The following is a 17,367-nucleotide window of genomic DNA, read 5'->3' on the forward strand; positions in this document are numbered from 1 at the left end:
GTTAAGGAAAGGTAATGTTTTCCCACTATAGCGTCAAAACATTTAACATTATAGCCCACACTATAACATTAAAGATCCTCATTATAATTGAACATTACGAGGTACGTTAGGGTGGCAAAATTAGCATTTTCCTCTTAAAGTGTTAATTTAATGCCCTCTTTTAAAAGTCAAAAGTAATTTAAACATGTTGAACTCATATTCTATATCGACAGTAATGTCTGCAGTTTTCCGAGCGAGTTGTGAAGCTGTATTATACTGCCCCCCGATGGCCAAAGCACACACTGCTCTAACTTATTTGTGGTAATTGGATAGTTTGCCTCTGAGCTCTCACAGCTTACTAATATCCAATATATATACATATATATATACTATGTATACATATATATATATACATGCATATATATGCATGGAGGGTTCCATCCCAAGTCCAGCACCCTGAGACTGTACACTAGCCGTAAAGAAGGAGGCCGAGGACTAGCGAGCGTGAGAGCCACTATCCAAGATGAAACATCCAAGATCCATAAGTACATCAGTGATAAGGCCCCACGGATCACGTGCTCAGTGAATGTCTCAGACATCAAAGGAAGATGAGGTGCTGGAGGGACCATCATGGGAGGACAAGCCCCTACATGGGATGTACCACCGAAACATAACTGAAGTGGCTGATATCCAGAAATCCTACCAATGGCTAGAAAGAGCTGGTCTGAAGGACAGCACCGAGGCACTGATCCTGGCTGCACAAGAACAGGCCTTGAGCACCAGAGCAATAGAGGCACAAATCTACCACACCAGACAAGACCCCAGGTGCAGGTTGTGCAAAGAAGGTCCTGAGACAATCCAGCACATAACTGCAGGGTGTAAGATGCTGGCAGGTAAAGCATACATGGAGCGCCATAACCAAGTAGCTGGAATAGTGTACAGGAACATCTGTGCAGAGTATGGACTGGAAGTCCCAAGATCCAAGTGGGAAACACCTCCAAAGGTGGTAGAGAATGACCAAGCCAAGATCCTCTGGGACTTCCAGATCCAGACAGACAGAATGGTAATGGCGAACCAACCGGACATTGTGGTGGTGGACAAAGAGCAGAGGTAAGCCGTTGTGGTTGACATAGCCATCCCAAAATGATGGTAACATTAGGAAAAAGGAACATGAGAAACTTGAGAAATATCAAGGGCTCAGAGAAGAGCTGGAGAAGGCCTGGAGAGTGAAGACTTCAGTGGTACCTGTGGTCATTGGAGCACTAGGGGCAGTAACCCCCAAACTGGAGGAGTGGCTGAAACAGATCCCAGGAAAAACATTTGACATCTCAGTCCAGAAAAGTGCAGTACTAGGAACAGCAAAGATACTGCGTAGAACCCTCAAGCTCCCAGGCCTCTGGTAGAGGACCCGAGCTTGAAGGGAAAAAGAGACCACCCACGGCGGGTGAGGACTAGTTTTTTTTTTTATATATATATGTATATATATATATATGTATATATACTCATGTATATACTATATACATATATACACACACACACATATATATATATATATACTATATGTATTTATATATATTTTTTTTCCCCTCCCCAAGAAGTTTTGTACTAAAATGAGCGACTGTGTAAAATGTCCCTGTGGTCCTGAACACGATCCATTAATATTCTGTTTCCTTACACATGAAATAAACTGAGTGAATTCATCAGTTATTTTTAAGTCTTGTTTTATTTTAACTAACTTATTAACAATGAAACATGCACACACCATCTGTAAAATACACTTCAAGAACACACAGAAAACATGCACACACCATCGGTAAAAAAACAAGCACACACCAATGGTAAAATACACTTCAACATCACACACAATAATTTCTTGCAACAGGCAAATTGAAGCCGCGCTAACTAAAACACCTTGAGAATGGCCCAGCTGAGGGGAGCAACACCATTTTAGACACTGAACATCTTTTGTTCTGATAAGGCCTGGCAGGAGGCAGTCATCATTTTCTGTTCAGCTGAGGGAGATGGGGGGATCAGTTGTGGAAATAGCACAAAAAAGTATTAAGTGCTTATCAAAGGCTGAACTGGACACTTCAATAATATCAGTATCCCGATGCTTAAACACAGTTCAGTTGCCTTAATGACTCGGGACCTCTTTTGGACTTCCTGTTGAATAACACGATGAAATCAATGAAGCGATTCTCGGTTGTCTTAACAGTGTTGTAGAAAGAATGCTTACCGAGTAGGGATTCCAAGCCGTTCACCTGACTGGGATCCTCGAAACATGTCGTGCTCCAAGACACCACATTCGGCAGCCTCGGAGTCGGGCAGACGGAGGCGGCGTCTCAGCTTCTCATTTCTGTGCCACTTCGACCCTGGAGAGAAAGGGCTCCACCGGTCGGAGCAGGACACGTTGTCCCAGTCCAACTCCCGGTGACGCTTTCTCAGCTTGAAGCAGTGCGGTGACAAAGCCAGTGCCCCCAGCGTTTGGGAGGAATGAGGCCGGCGGGCCTCAGCACTTGGACAGAGTTTGCTCTGACACACAAACTTGTGGAAGTGCTTATCGAAATCCTCGTCCAGTTCCTTTTTGGAGTATGGGAAGAAGCCTGATGTCAAGGAGTCAACGGAGAGGTGCCGACAGAAACTCTTGCGGGCCTGTGGGGGGGACCCCAGGCAGGACTTTGGCTGGGGCGTCAGTGGCCTATGGCGTGTGGAAGCCGGGGACCTGGAGTAGCGTTGCACTTGAGCAGGGTTGGGGCTTCGGGAGAAGGCCTGCTGAGATCTTGTGTGGTCTTCCCAGTTCACCATGCCCACTTTTCCAAGACTGGGCCTATCCGGAAACCCACAAATATCAGTTTGTGCTTTAAATTTGCTGTTTTCAGGGGCGAAAAGACTCTTGGAGCTCTGAGACAAATCAGAGAAGGACCCAGATGATTGCAAAGAACTTGCAAAGAACTGCTCGTCGGCAGCAGAGACAGCGAGCCCTTTGGGACGACCACAACACCGTGACGGACTGAGGACCCGCGGGGATTGCTGCTGCTGTTCTCGTGCAGCTGCACGGGCAAATCTTTTGGATCTCAGAGACCGGTCTGAGGAAGGAGTAGAAGGCCGCAAAGGACTTAGAACCCACGAAGATGGCTGCTCTCTGGCACCAGTACTCCAAGGCCTTTGGGACCTCAGGAACTGATCCAAGGTGGGGCCAGAAGAGCGAGGAGGACTGAGAACCCACGACGATGGCTGACCGGGAGACTTCAAAGGACTGAAGACGCGCAAAGATGGTTGCTCACCGGCAGGAGCGCTACAAAGCCTTTTGACCCTCGGGGACTGGTTTGCAGTGGAATCAGAAGACCGTGAAGGACTAGTCATGCCCAAAGCTCGCTGATCTCTGTCAACTGAGGAAAATAGCCTTCTGGAGCTTAGGGGACAGTTCAAAGACACTCCTGAAGAGGTACCAGAAGGGCTGGGGAAGCACGAAAATAGCTGCTCTCCCATAAGCTTTCTGGATCTTCGCGACCTGCTTAAGGAAGCCTCGGAGGAAAAATTAGAAGATTGTGAAGGACTGAAAATGCACGCAGATGGCTGATCTCTGGTAGCAGAGACAAACAACCTTCTGGGGTTTGAGGGCTGGTCCAACAAGGTCCGGGAGGAGGCACTGGAAGGACTGAGGGCAAAGGGTGGCTCTTTTGCCACGATGAATGTCTCATCTGCTTTGATCCTTTTGGATTCAGGAGATTGTGGGATGAAAGACAGGTCCATGCCCAGAAGAGTTTTGTCCCTCAAAGAGGAGCACTGTAGCATGGAACAAGTGGTTGCTGGATTCTTTGTGGTTTTCTTGCTCGTGGATCGTCTGTGGCTTGTGCCCAGGGTTTTAATGCGGTTGCTTCTGCCGGACTGCTGACGCCACTTGCGGTACTTCATGAGTACACGGTTCCCTATCTCGGAAATGCGCCACCGGTGCCGTGCTCGACCGATTCGACAGATCATGCTGGGGAAGAGCTCTGACAAATTGCTGCCTTGACTTCTCAGGCTCAACTCCAACTCCTTGTCTTGGTCCTCAGGGAGGAAATCAAATTCAGGGATGCTCCTCTGACTTCTGTTCAGAGAGCTCTCCCAGGAATGCAGGTCGGACACACCTGTATGGGGTTAAAAAAAAAAAAGAGTGACTTCATAACAATTTTTATTAAATACCCTTGTGATCAAGATTGACATCACTTCTCATCCTTTCTCAAGTCTCCCTGAAAGGAGCCTGTTTCGAAAGGCCGGTGCCGTCTCTATCAACTGGCACACCCGCGGTAAAGAAGGGTAAGGTTGGCTCAATGTGAGAACAGCTTCTGTTGCCATGATGACTCGAAAATGTTTTGGCGTATTTACAACGAATCTATTGGATTTGCATGATTTCCATAGGAAAATATTGTGTGCCCGGCACAAGCCACGGTTGTCAAACTCATTTTGGGGTGCCGGATTTGGCCCCCATTAAGCCTCCATCCCATCAAGTCATCAAGTTAGAAACTGCTGTTCTTACCATCATCATTGTCACCATCCACTAACATCTGGCAAGAATCGCCTCCGCCATCTTGCTGCGATTGGTCCAGCTTTTGAACAAAAAATAAGAAGACAAAACATTTCTTCGTTGGATAAAATTGTCCATATGCTGACAAAAGCCACTTTTCCACTGCAGAAAAAAAACTTAACAGGACAGCGATAACATATAATTCATTAATTCAATGCTTTGAAAAGAATGACACATATTAACCAAATTCATTCATAGAGCTGCTTAGAGGTGCATCTTATGCTAATGAAAAAATAGCGCCAAAAGCCCAACATTTGAAATTCAAAAGGAGAAGTGTATTTTTAAGACCAATGGGTGAGCAGGGAAAAAAGGCGATTTGCCCACCTCCTTCGCCTTTATCATCTTTTTAGACAGCTTCATGTAGTGCAGCAGGCCTTTAAAAATATACAAAACACAATCAAAAACATAAAAATCAAGAGGTTGACATAAAAATAAATAACAAGCAACGACTTACTTTCTGTACAGGTGTTATTGAGGTCCACTTCTATCGCCGCGTCGGGATCGGGCAGGTTGGAATACTGTTTTCGGGGAGAATGAAAATGTTGCCTTAAGGATATAAAAGTTGATGTGCAATGTAGAAAACCGCGTTTTGTATCTTGCACATCACTTTTTGTTGTTGCGTTGTCAAAATGCCAACTTTGTAGCTCCAGCTAACCATCGACCATTTAGAACACGTACCTTTTGTATAATTCGACGCAGCGACTGTTGGTATATGTGGCCGTTTGCGGCGAATTGCCATCTGATGTTTTCGGCCATTAAAACGAATTAAATGTGACCAGCGAAGTAGAAACAAAACATGCAAAAGCACAGTGATATTCAAAACATGGAAAAGCGCTGCAATATTCAAAACTTGGCCGTTGTCTGTGAGCGGACGCTGATTGGACGAACGGATCTTCTTCTTTCTCTCGTTTTACAGCGGGGGCACCACATTCAACATACATTACCGCCACCTACTGTGTTGGAGTATAAACCAGCGTACTTTAGTTAAAGTTAAACCCCTCTTACCGTCCCATCATTAGTTTTACAACTTTAGCTAAATTCTTTCCACCACACCTGTCTCAATAAGATATCTAATCTTAAAAAGTATCTTTTTTCCCCCATCGTGACTGCAACTTTTAATGTCATCTCTGCCTCCAATGTCTCCATCTACTTTCTTAATAGTTGACCCTGGTCTTCATGCTTGTAACAGTGAAACAGTGAATGATGATGATGATGATGATGATGATGATGATGATGATGATGATGATGATGATGATGATGATGATGATGAGAGAACTTTATTCATCTCGCAGCGGGGAAATTTACTTGTCCCAGTGCTGATTTGTTATTTTTGTCTTGTCTTCTGCTTTAGAGTGTTTGTGCTGAGTAGGGACTTGAGGGTTATCGCTGAGCTTTATTACAGTCATCACTTAAGTTGTATCTATTATACATTATGGATGGTTCTATCAAATTTCTTGAACAAAACACCATCAAAACTGCACTCAGATCCACCATTATAGTCAATCTAATTATTAAATAGTGGCCTAGTGTGATCATTTTGTAGTTCAGGTTCCCTCCCATTTCCATTACATTGTGAAAGCTATTTCGTGAAGGCTGGTCCGGTGACAGATTAATGACCTAGAGGCATAGTTAACACACTGAAATGCATTTTATTGCTGGCAAGAACATAAGTCATACTTACAAACAATATGTTAAATAGCTAAACTTGTAATGGAACTAATGGAAATTGTCAACATAAGTGTTTCAGTAACACTCAAAGTCCTAAATTATTAATTGTTGCTAGTGTTTGGTATTTAGTACCTCAGTTTTCAATGGGGACTCACCCCTTCTCAATAAAACCACTGTCGCATCATTATTTTTTAATTTAGAAAACTATAGGTATTGTACAAAAATGCAAAATAAGAGCCTCCAATTTGACACCTACATTATTTGGAGCAGATCAGCGTCAATGATTGTGAAATAATATTACAACAAACATTTAAAAATTATCACAAAAAATAAACATTCACAAGGGATTCTGATTAAGGGGAAATCCATGATGATCCATTTTCTACGGTTTTATGATAAGAAAATGAAGAGTTTTCTATAATCTATTTTTCACAATTCATTTCATATATATGTTTATAAAATGTGTGGCAAATTTTGATTCAGAGGGATTGGAAAGATGTCACGTTTTTGGTTTTTATATATTATATATATATATATATATATATATATATATATATATATATATATATATATATATATATATATATATATATATATATATATAGTGGCCTAGTGTGATCATTTTGTAGTATATATATATATATATATATATATATATATATATATATATATGCTGCAAAACATTAACAGTTTTCATCCATCCATCCATCTTCTTCTGCTTATCCGGGGTCGGGTCTCGGGGACAGCAGCTTTAGGAGGGACTCCCAGACTTCCCTCTCCCCAGCCACTTCATCCAGCTCATCCCGGGGGATCCCAAGGCGTTCCCAGGCCAGCTGAGAGACATAGTCGGAGCAAAATTGATGATTTTGCCGGCCCCTAGATTCCTCCTAGCTCGCCTAACAGTAGGGCCGGCCCTGGTTGTTGTATATTTTCGGCTATTATGAAGCATACAGTTGATTTGTAGAGGTTGAATAGTAGGAGTTTTGTGGTTTGGGGCCTCTCTTTACACACCACTGGGTGGCAATGGTGCTTTGAGAATGAGCAAACAAAGAATGGTAAAGGGAAACGCAAGCAATCGTACTGAAGACTAAAATAGGGGGATGATAAGAGCAAACAACATAGGATAAAGATGACAGCTCAAAGGCAGATGAAACAGGAAAACAAGGTCCTTTGTCAAACGTTGTATACACAGATGCCCCTGTGAATTAGAAAAGACAAAACTGACCACATGGAAAGGAAGGCCAATGGTAAGTACAATAGACAAGACTAGAAGATTAAAGGGCACACAAAGCATTGCGTCACACAAAGCATTGCGTCAACGTGCCATGCTCTACATGAATAGGTGCACACAAATGTCAAAGATTATGTTGGACAGTAATTTGACAAAACACGCACGCACGCACGCACGCACGCACGCACGCACGCACGCACGCACACTACCCTAAATTCCACTTAAAGAAGTGCTGTGACAGTGTAATCCCATCTGCTGAAAGCCTCATCAACTGGCAGCCAAATGAATAAATGAAGGCACTCCTGCTTCATTCACTGCTCTTCTGGGACAATGGCAAGGGGAAAAGCTTTGCTTAATAAAATATATAGGGTCTCGCTTTGTATTTATTTCTATATTTTTAATGTGACCTACTTTCCTTTTGAATGCAATGATGTCAATAAAAATCATGTAACCTCAATCGTGTCTTTTTGGGATCATAGCTCCTCATCAACATCTATTCATTTCAGAGGTCGGCAAAAATGGCCAACGTATACAGTACAAAAAAAGGTAAACTAATTGTTATTGATCAACTATAATCCTCCACCACTCAATCAAAAGTGAATAAGATGTCACTGGTGTGTTTTTTTTTTTTTTCTATTGTGCCAAAGAAACAGGTGAAAATCACCAAGAATTTATGCGTCTCGGCGTCAACTAGGCCATTTCGGAGACCTAGTGGCAGGTGGCTAGAAGGTGTTATATAGTTTAGATACTTTAACACCCATATTGCCAACATTACACTCGTTGTCAGTCCCATAGATGTATTGAATTCTTAGACTTAGACTCAATTTTAATCATCCCTTGGGATTGCTCCCTCAGGAAATGGTGTTCCCAGTAGCTCACACAGAAATAGTACAAAAGAGAACATTGCACATGAGTAACAAACAAAGACGAGAGAAAAATAAAGTGAATAGCAATAGCAATAAAGAAAGTGTTAAGTGAGAAATAAATAACAATAACAATAATACATATGTAATAAATAAAATAATTGAAAGTCAATTGTTATTTTAGTAAATAATAATTGTCAATAAATAAATAGAATATTGAAGGTATGTCATCATATGAGGTCCCCCTTTGTTCCCGTTCCTAACAGCTCCTACCCGTAATTGAGGGGTTATACAGTTTGATGGCATGAGGAACAAAGGAGTTCAGCAGTCTGTTGGCCCAACATTAGGGGAGGGACGTTGGGCATATTGATTGTGAATGTGCTGTTACTTACATCATCTATTGCTGAGACTGCTGACATGAGACCTGTGCCTGTTGCTATGACAACCAGTAAACCCCACAGTGGCCAGAGGTAAAGGAGGCCATCAAGAAGAGCGAGTCCTACCAAGCAGGGATTGTTAGTGAGATTTCTGCAGCAGATGAAATGCACCATAAGTCCAAGGAACACCTTGCACAAGCTAAAGTCGATGAACCTGGATTTGTATTTCCATGTATGCTTTGAATGTCTTTAAGTAATTGTTGCCTTGATTGATTTCATATTATTTATTCAACCAAATTCCAGCTTGTAAGTGGGGATCAATTGATTGAGATATTATAGTAAAAGCAACTATTTATTAGTGAATGTTTTAATTATGAGTTAGTGGAAGTAAAAATCTCAAATAAAATGGGCCCAGCATTTGTGAACAGTGGAGGATTTTAGAGATTACATACTGTACCGTTACAAATATACTATCAGGACATATTAAAATAATATATGCAAGGAAAAAAAACTATACACTAACTCACTTTTATTTCTGAGGAAAGACATTTAAAGCATCTTTGGTGGGGCCCTACGTGGTTGCTGCACTCTACCACATGTGATGGATGACAGGATGGGGGGGCGGTGTACTGTTGTCAGGCTTCAGGCTGTTGCAAGTGCAGCAAGATGATAGCTGTGCCACTACTTGTCAGATTGGAGCCTTGTCCTCGTGATGGGGATGCCATCTGTAAACTTGGTGGGGAATGTCAAGCGAGAGTGGAGTCTGAAGAAGAAAGTGGAATGCGCTCAAGGTATTTTGTCATGTACAAGTATACAAATTCAAGCAAAGCTGAGAGAACTTGATGGCTGCAATCCCATGCTAAATGTTTTACACCATGCTTGTAAACAGCATCTTTGTCAGAGCTGAGTTTTTTTTTCCATTGCCATTTTAAATACTGTAAATTCTGGGAGTCACTTGTGAAAGGGATGGTCTCTGAGCTCCAAATTACATTTGACTAACCTCAAAGCAATTGTGACATTTGGCCTTCTGCTGTCATCCTTGAATCTTCTGCACTGTCCTTATAAAATTGCGGTAAATGTGTACTGTTACTCAACAAAATTGTATTGTTTTGTCCCATGTATATTTATATATATTTCTATTCAATTGTGTAGCTAATTGATTGGATTTCAGTTTAACTTTTAAAAATCCTTGCTTAAAAGTGACTGCAAGACTGATACAACAGTACAGTACAACAACAAAACATTGGAGCAATGATATATTTTTTTCTTTTGCTGTATCATGCTGCATTTGATTCCAAAACCACCCCATAAGTGGTGTTTTCCTCTGTTCATTTGTCTTGGAGCATTCATGCTCATTCCTCCTTACCAAACGATTGGGTCCTCTCTTTTTGACATCACAAAGTGTGTAGTGTGGTGTGAGCTGGGCAACGGCTGAAGGCAGGGACATTGGCGGTCCAAATTCTGGCTACAGAAGCTATGTTTTTTTTTTTTTTTTTTTTTACTGGACCTCTCATCATGCATTTTCCATAACAATATACATGAATAATGTTCACATGTGCGCTTGGTAACCAAGACTTCTTAGGCTGCAGTTCAACGATCGACTCTATTTCATTTCTGGGACTTGCAGCCATGTGTCTCAGGCACTCGGGTGAAGCTGCCAACGGCGTAGGACTAAGTGTGGTCAGATGATGTTGTCCATCAGAGGCTCACAGACTTGGAACTCACTGCCAGCACAAGTCATTGTGGCATCTATTTTAATTTCAAATATGCTCTGAAACATTGGTTGAAAACATACTGGACATGCAGCCACAGTGAGGTTGTCCCTTTTACTGGTTGTATGGTGTCTGTGAGATGTTTATATGTACGTATTGTGTGTATCTCCTCTGTACATTGTCTATGCTGATGTTTGTTGGTCTTATATACGTAAGGATGAAAATTAGCTATTACGCTAACAGTTGGTATTTTGTTGTTATTTTAAAGGTTCATTTGTTACAGTGTCACAATCACTGTGAGGCCTGTGATGATGATTAGAAAGAGGGAGTTTAAGGGATGAAATAACTTGAGGAAATGATGATAGATATGGCAATTAAGACAAAGAGGAGTGAACAATTATGATGAGCCAAACCATGAAAATACAGAGAAGAAATCTGTCTTACATTTTGCCATTCAAACAAAATTCATCACACACACTGCAAGATCATGTTGATCAAGATATTAATCAATGTAACATTTACTTTGGCATAATCAAGACTGATGGGGCAATTATAGCATATTATACAGCATAATAGCAACAAACACTGCACCCACATGCGGGTTACTTCCAATGTGCAGACTTTAGAAATCTGCCAGCTGAAAATGCATGTCAATACCAAGTAAATACAGCCAGGCTATTCATTTCCTGAATTGCCATGCACTATTCTTTTCAGGTTTACAGGGGAGCAGAACGTTATCCCAGGTGACTTTGGAAGAGTCAGTCACAGGGCATGATCATTCACACTCACTTCCACAGATATGGTCAATTCAGAGCCTTCAATTAAACTAGAATTCATGGGTCTTGGTGTATGGGAGGACTGACTTCTAGCAGCCAAATACAATGTATACAATGTATGTATATATATATATATATTTTTTTTCTTTAACCCGTACGACACTGCCTCTGCTGAACGTTTTGACAAGACAGATGGCAGCGTTTGGAACCTGGATGAAACTTCCAAGCATATCTCTCTGATGACCCTTAAATAACTGCCTATAGTCACCATTTGAAGCATAAATTTACCACAAAAGTAGTTCCTGGGTTTTGTTTGGTTCCCCTATTTCTCTATACTTCAGTGGTTCTGAAACATAATTTTACGCTAGACAAGACAATTCAACAAGTCTGTGAACGAATGAGGTACACAGACTTAGTATTGTTTAACAGGTTCAACAGTACACATTCTGTGGTCCCGCTCTACTCGTCAGCTATGCTGTCGACAGGGTAATTTCACAGTTTATTTACTACATCTTAGCTTTTGTTCCGTTAGAGAAACTGATTCCATCTGCCTCACTTGCTCCTACTCCAAAAGACATGTCAGTGTTGATGTTTGAATGAATAACAAAGAAGACAAAAACATCAACAAACAACAAGCCCCGTGTTTGCTGTAGATCAAATTAGATGTTATCACCAACCGGAGAGCTCAGCAATTTTCACAATGCGACAAAGGAGACGGGTGCGTATGGGGGTGCACATTTGACTTGTAATGAGTATTTTTCTATCCTTGGATCAAAACAACCACTGGAGTTTTCTTTATATAATTCAGCACTTGATATGTATGATTCACCACTCAGTCTTGAGAAAATTGAAGGAGGAAATGTTTATTGTGTCCTCTGTTTTATCACAAACACAACTAGTAAACCTAAATCATTTAAAAACAAAGCTAACAAAACCCAAAAAGTACAGTACATACAAGATTAAAGTGACTGCATTATAAAGCACTTTTCAATGTATTTATTTACAATCCCAATCCCAATGAAGTTAATTTATAGTGATAACTTTAGATAAAAATAGAATACAATTTCCAAATATTCTCCATTCAATTGATTGGTCGCCTGGCTTCCCAGGGCAGAGGTTGTGGGTTTGATTCCAACTCCGGACTGTCGAATTTGCATGTTCTTCCCATGCCTGCATTGGGTCCAAAGACATGCATGGTAAGCTGATTGACCACTCTCAATTGCCCATAGGTGTAAGTGCGAATGGCTGGCAACCAGTTCAGGTTGCCTGCTGTCTGAATTCAGCTGGGATAAGCACGCCCGCAGCCCTCATGAGGACAAGAGGTTCAGAAAATGGATGGATGGCTAGTTATTTTACCTTTCCAACTCCCTGTCATCAGACGTCTCAAGTGGAAACACTTGCGCTTGCTCCAGTGCGTGCTTGAGGGGGCACAGACTGCAGCACCTCTGTGTGTGTGTGTGTGTGTGTGTGTGGGGGGGGGCAGAGTAGGTCACAGTCATGGTGCAGAGGGGTGTCTAGTCAGTGACGTGCCTCTGCTATCAATCATATAATACATAAATACACAAAATAAATAAAAAATACAGAAACCGGAGGGGCCGGAGAAAAGACACGCAGGCACAGGGAGAGCATGCAAACTCCACACAGGGAGGACCAGAGGTGGAATCGAACCTGCACCCTCTGAACTGTCAGGCGGACGTGCTAACCAGTGCCGCCATCTTCCAAGGACTCAACCTATGAATTTGGACACTACCATTGTTCTGCCACGGTGTTCTCGGCGCAAACTGCATTTATAATTTGATGTGTGTGTGAAATCAGGGAGGAAAACAGGTACAAACTGCACCTACTGTGTTTTGGCTGCCAAGTCATTAGCAAAATGTCCTTTGTGAATAAGACGTTAAGATGAAGCAAACTGAGGGAGCTGATGAAGAGCAAATAAGGGTGCTATCAGTCGCCGTGGTTAATTTTTTGGGGATTCGGCCCCGAGTGTGCACCCTCGTACGCACTACTGAAATTGCAATGGTGAGGTGCCCTGTTGGTCGATTGAATTAGGTGGAAATGAAGGTATGAGTGTAGAAATGCAATATGTATGGGTGGTGCACGTCCGACTCACTGTGTGCACCGGGATGGTGAGAGCAGTGCGTAATTGCTCACGCCTGCAGCTACTATTTGGGATCTTACTTAGTAAATCAGGACATAAATGTTCAATGTACAAAATGTCAGTGATCACAGTAGGCAATCAGCAATCAGGAGCCATAACGTAAACCTCTACACATTTGAATGAAAACGATTTTGCTTGCGACTCTTTTTCACTGCTGTGGTCAAGTGGGTCTCAGCAAATGTTATTGCAAGAGCCAAACCCATTCTGCTGTCACGAGACTTCTATACAATATGTGGCATTGCAGCTCGTCCTCCTGGCCCATGTTTATGAAGTAGTGGAAAATGACACGATTCCTTCAGGAGGTTTGAGAAATGGTGCAGAGAATGCACTTTCCTTTGGGATGGGCAAGATTCAAATGTGTATCAGACAGCTGCCAACTTTGTGTTTCACAGCTTTCATTCCCCATATCCTCTGTGCTATTATTTCACCATCATTGTCCAACCAACTGTCTTTGTTAAGGTAGGTAGGTGTGTTTACTTGCATAAATCCAAATGTGTCTCGGGGGTTGAAATGTGCTTGTCAACCATTACAGCAGCATCTGGCTTCACAACACTGTCTCCCACTGAGAGTGTGTCACTGTGTGCTTTCTACAATGTATGAAGTAAAAGGATGAATGACACAGACTGACACAATGATAAAACAAATTCTGCACATGAATGAATTTCTGAACATTTAAGATTAATAACAAAATTAATCAACTGTAGAATACACAAAACAATGCAGATACTGGATGTGTTCATTGTTGCCTTGCCGGATGTCAAACCTCTGGTATACTGATACCTCATGAGGAAATCCACCCTCATGTGGTGAAAGAGTTTTGCATGTATGATGAGACATAGTACACTGGTTACCTAATTTTTACACTTGTATGGTTGTTAAAAACGGTAAAATGATACTCAAAAAGTTGACTACAAAAAACAAAAGTTTTATGATGCAAAAGTTTTGACCTCTAAAATAGTTAAGTCTTTACAACTGCTTTATTGAATTTTATAATAATTTTAAGCAAAACAACTGTTGCCGCCATGTTTGACAACTCAGATCGAATAAAGTGTCACAAGTCAATGACGGAATACGTACTGTCGCACTTATGGATTTTTCGCACATTTGTAACGCACGTTTCCGGTGGCAAAAATTTCAGCCCATACGGTTTACCTCCTGCAGCACACAATCCCTCCTGCTGTCAAACACCTTCATTGCCATTTAAACTATGCATATTTGCAGTCTTTCAACAGTGTCCCTATGGGAATAATTACCAAAATTAAAGCACACCATCATTAGATTTTGAGGTTAACTCATTCAATCGCATCATGATTAATTTGTGGTTACTGCTATGGTACGAAACAAACCAATCCGATAGGATATGGTGTGTGGATATAATAAATGGTGCGTCATATGCCTTGACGTGTTGAACACGGAGGATGTCAAAGATGTGTACATCCTCATTTTCTTCATCATCGGCTGGCTCGCTATGACCCTCATCTGTACCTGTACAAAAAGCTGAAAGGAATGCGCCGGAGGGCTGAGGCAACATTCTGTAATGAGATGTCTGGGCTCAATAAGGAAATAAACAAGCTACTGGAGAACAGCCAGGGAGAAAAATAGCTGCGTGATCGGTTGGGAGGTGCCGCCTGTTGCTGTGGATGGTGCTCAGAGTGCATTCGGTATTGTGACCCATCCATCCATCCATTTTCTGTACCGCTTAGTCCCCACGGGACGGCTGGAGCCTATCCCAGCCGTGATCGGGGGACACCCTGAACCGGTTGCCAGCCAATCGCAGGGCACACAGAGACAAACAACCATTCGCACTCGCACTCGCACCTAGGGGCAATTTGGAGTGCTCAATCGGCCTACCAAGCATGTTTTTGGGATGTGGGAGGAAACCGGAGTGCCCGGAGAAAACCCACGTGGGCCTGGGGAGAACATGCAAACTCCACACAGGGAGGGTCGGAGGTGGAATCGAACCCGCACCTTCCGAACTGTGAGGCGGACGTGCTACCCAGTGTGTCACCGAGCTGCCGGTATTGTGACCCCAACTCTTGAAATTGATTAACTGTTACTGTTGCATCCAATCAACTGTTAAAACATGGTATAACAAATGAACTTGTCATTTCTGTCAAAGCGAATTGATACAACATATTAGTCAAACCTCCAGTTCTTTTGTCATTGTTGTATTCAAATCATATGTTATCCTGGTCGAACTTCTGTATTCTTTGTTTCAACTTGTTATTCAAACTTTCAGTTAAACGTTCAGTTAAATCATATTGTACTGGTCAAATTCACTTTTCTTTTGCTTCTTCCTTTCCATGGTTACGGTGATATATAGGTAGTGCTGTAGTAATGTATATTGTGTGTCTTGCAGTGAAACAATGGTTGAAATCGGGACGGAACTAGATAAGCAGAATTGCTTCAACTCGCTTGCCTTTTCGACAAGTTATGTCAAACCTAATGTGAAATAAAGCTGTAAAAATTTTATTGTTTATGTGAATCCCCCCCAAAAAAGTGACCTCTCTAACAGGGAAAAAGCCTGAGCTGGTGTGCGAGGCAGAGAAGTTCCGATTAGACATAGTTTGAGTCGCTTCCACATATATTTTGGGCTCTGGTACCAGTACTCTAGGTTGGACTGTTCAAAAAATTTAAATTTTAACTATTAACTCTAACAATCATCCCATGGGCCCACCACTTGTGGGAGGGGCCTTCGGACTCGAGTGCAGAGAGAAATGGGCGGCGGAAGACCTTGGCGGTTTGATCCCCGGCTACAGAAGCTGGCTCTAGGGGACATGAAATGTCACCTCTCTAACAGGGAAAAAGCCTGAGCTGCTGTGCAAGGCAAAGAAGTTCCAACTACACATAGTGGGAGTCGCCTCCACATACATTTTGTGCTTTGGTGCTAGTCCTCTGGGTTGGACTCTCTTCCACTCTGGAGTTGTCCATGGTGAGTGGCGCACTTATTGCCGCTAGGCTTACCGCCTGTACATTGCTGTTCACCCTGATGGACGAGTAAATCAGTATACTTTCTTACACCTTACCTGTAAATCCCCTGGAGTTTTCAACTTTAGAAAGGCAAGCAAGAGCTAGAAAATACAGACAGGCTGTCACCTAAAAAAAAGTGACAAAGTATACACAGAGTGCTCCAGAAAATTGAGGTCTGACAAAGTTTCCTGTCACAGATGGCTGGGTAAATGGGTTCATCCTAATTAATATTTTAATTGAAGTGTTTTTAATAAACCTCATCAAACTTATTCATTGTATCTCAAAAATATTATCAGGCAATTGAAAAAAGAGCTCATGTGAACTCCCAAATCCCTGTGCTTGCATCCCTCTTAAAAAATAGGCATATTAGGTTTACTAAGTAATAAACTGCCCGTACTGTAAGGATGTGTGTAAATGGTTAAAATGAAATGTGCCCTCAGACTGAATGGCAATGATCCAGGGTGTACTCTGCCATTTTCATATTTTTTTTCCATCTGAGATAGGCAATAGTTCATCTGTGATTATCTTGAGGACAAGCAATGTGGAAAGTGGATGGACAGATAAAGTATAAAGTATTTTCTCAATAACTCAATAAAGTGTACTCATAATTAGAGGAAATTCAGGAGGAGATCTTTGTGTTCTTTCACTGACTCACAATGTCCCGAGTCAAGGTCAGCCGCAACCTGTCTCTGCTATACATCGTTTCACTGCTCCCCCTTCCTGAGTCAATGGTGGACCAGAATTTTCTGAAAGCGGTCTGGAAGTCATTTTTCATGGCCTCGTCAAACTCTTCCCGGGCCGGGGTTTTTGCTTCAACAACTGCTTCAACAAATACCTGAGCTACCACCACCCCCGTTTGTTCACATCAAATTATTCCTCCACCCCCAATACTCCTCCACCCCTCACTCCAAGCTCCTGTTGTTTTAGCAGATAATGGCTGCATTTAGAAATGACAGGTGGCTATTTGTAGCTATCAGAGTTGTTAAAAATTGTGTCTTATTACACTATGCAGGCATTGATAGACTGGTAAAAAATCCTGCGCATTTTTGTTTTAAACACTTTTTGC

At 42.0% G+C, this 17,367-nt stretch overlaps 1 protein-coding gene across 1 annotated transcript; it reads right to left on the reverse strand.

Annotated features, from left to right (window-relative positions):
- Nucleotides 1-1,679: 1,679 nt before the first annotated feature.
- Nucleotides 1,680-5,436, reverse strand: hjurp (Holliday junction recognition protein). Its single transcript, XM_088393329.1, has 6 exons — nt 5,225-5,436; nt 5,001-5,064; nt 4,871-4,920; nt 4,499-4,568; nt 2,216-4,109; nt 1,680-2,142 (listed from the first exon to the last, which is right to left on the reverse strand). The coding sequence occupies exons 1-6, from the start codon at nt 5,300-5,302 to the stop codon at nt 2,094-2,096; spliced, it is 2,205 nt and encodes a 734-aa protein (XP_088249455.1). The 5' UTR covers nt 5,303-5,436; the 3' UTR covers nt 1,680-2,093.
- Between the last annotated feature and the right edge of the window lie 11,931 nt (nt 5,437-17,367).

This window comes from Syngnathus floridae, chromosome 1 (assembly GCF_059516105.1).
Source record: "Syngnathus floridae isolate MCC-2025c chromosome 1, RoL_Sflo_1.0, whole genome shotgun sequence".
NCBI classification, from domain to species: Eukaryota; Metazoa; Chordata; class Actinopteri; order Syngnathiformes; family Syngnathidae; genus Syngnathus; species Syngnathus floridae.

What these genes read in the sequence shown, in the direction of transcription:
- hjurp (XM_088393329.1), bottom strand. Translation starts at nt 5,302, where the DNA reads ATGGCCGAAAACATCAGATGGCAATTCGCCGCAAACGGCCACATATAC. An exon ending in AGATGATAAAGGCGAAGGAG is followed by an intron (nt 4,569 to 4,870) that starts GTGGGCAAATCG and finishes TTTGTTCAAAAG; the next exon opens with CTGGACCAATCGCAGCAAGA. An exon ending in CGGCTTGGAATCCCTACTCG is followed by an intron (nt 2,143 to 2,215) that starts GTAAGCATTCTT and finishes GTTATTCAACAG; the next exon opens with GAAGTCCAAAAGAGGTCCCG.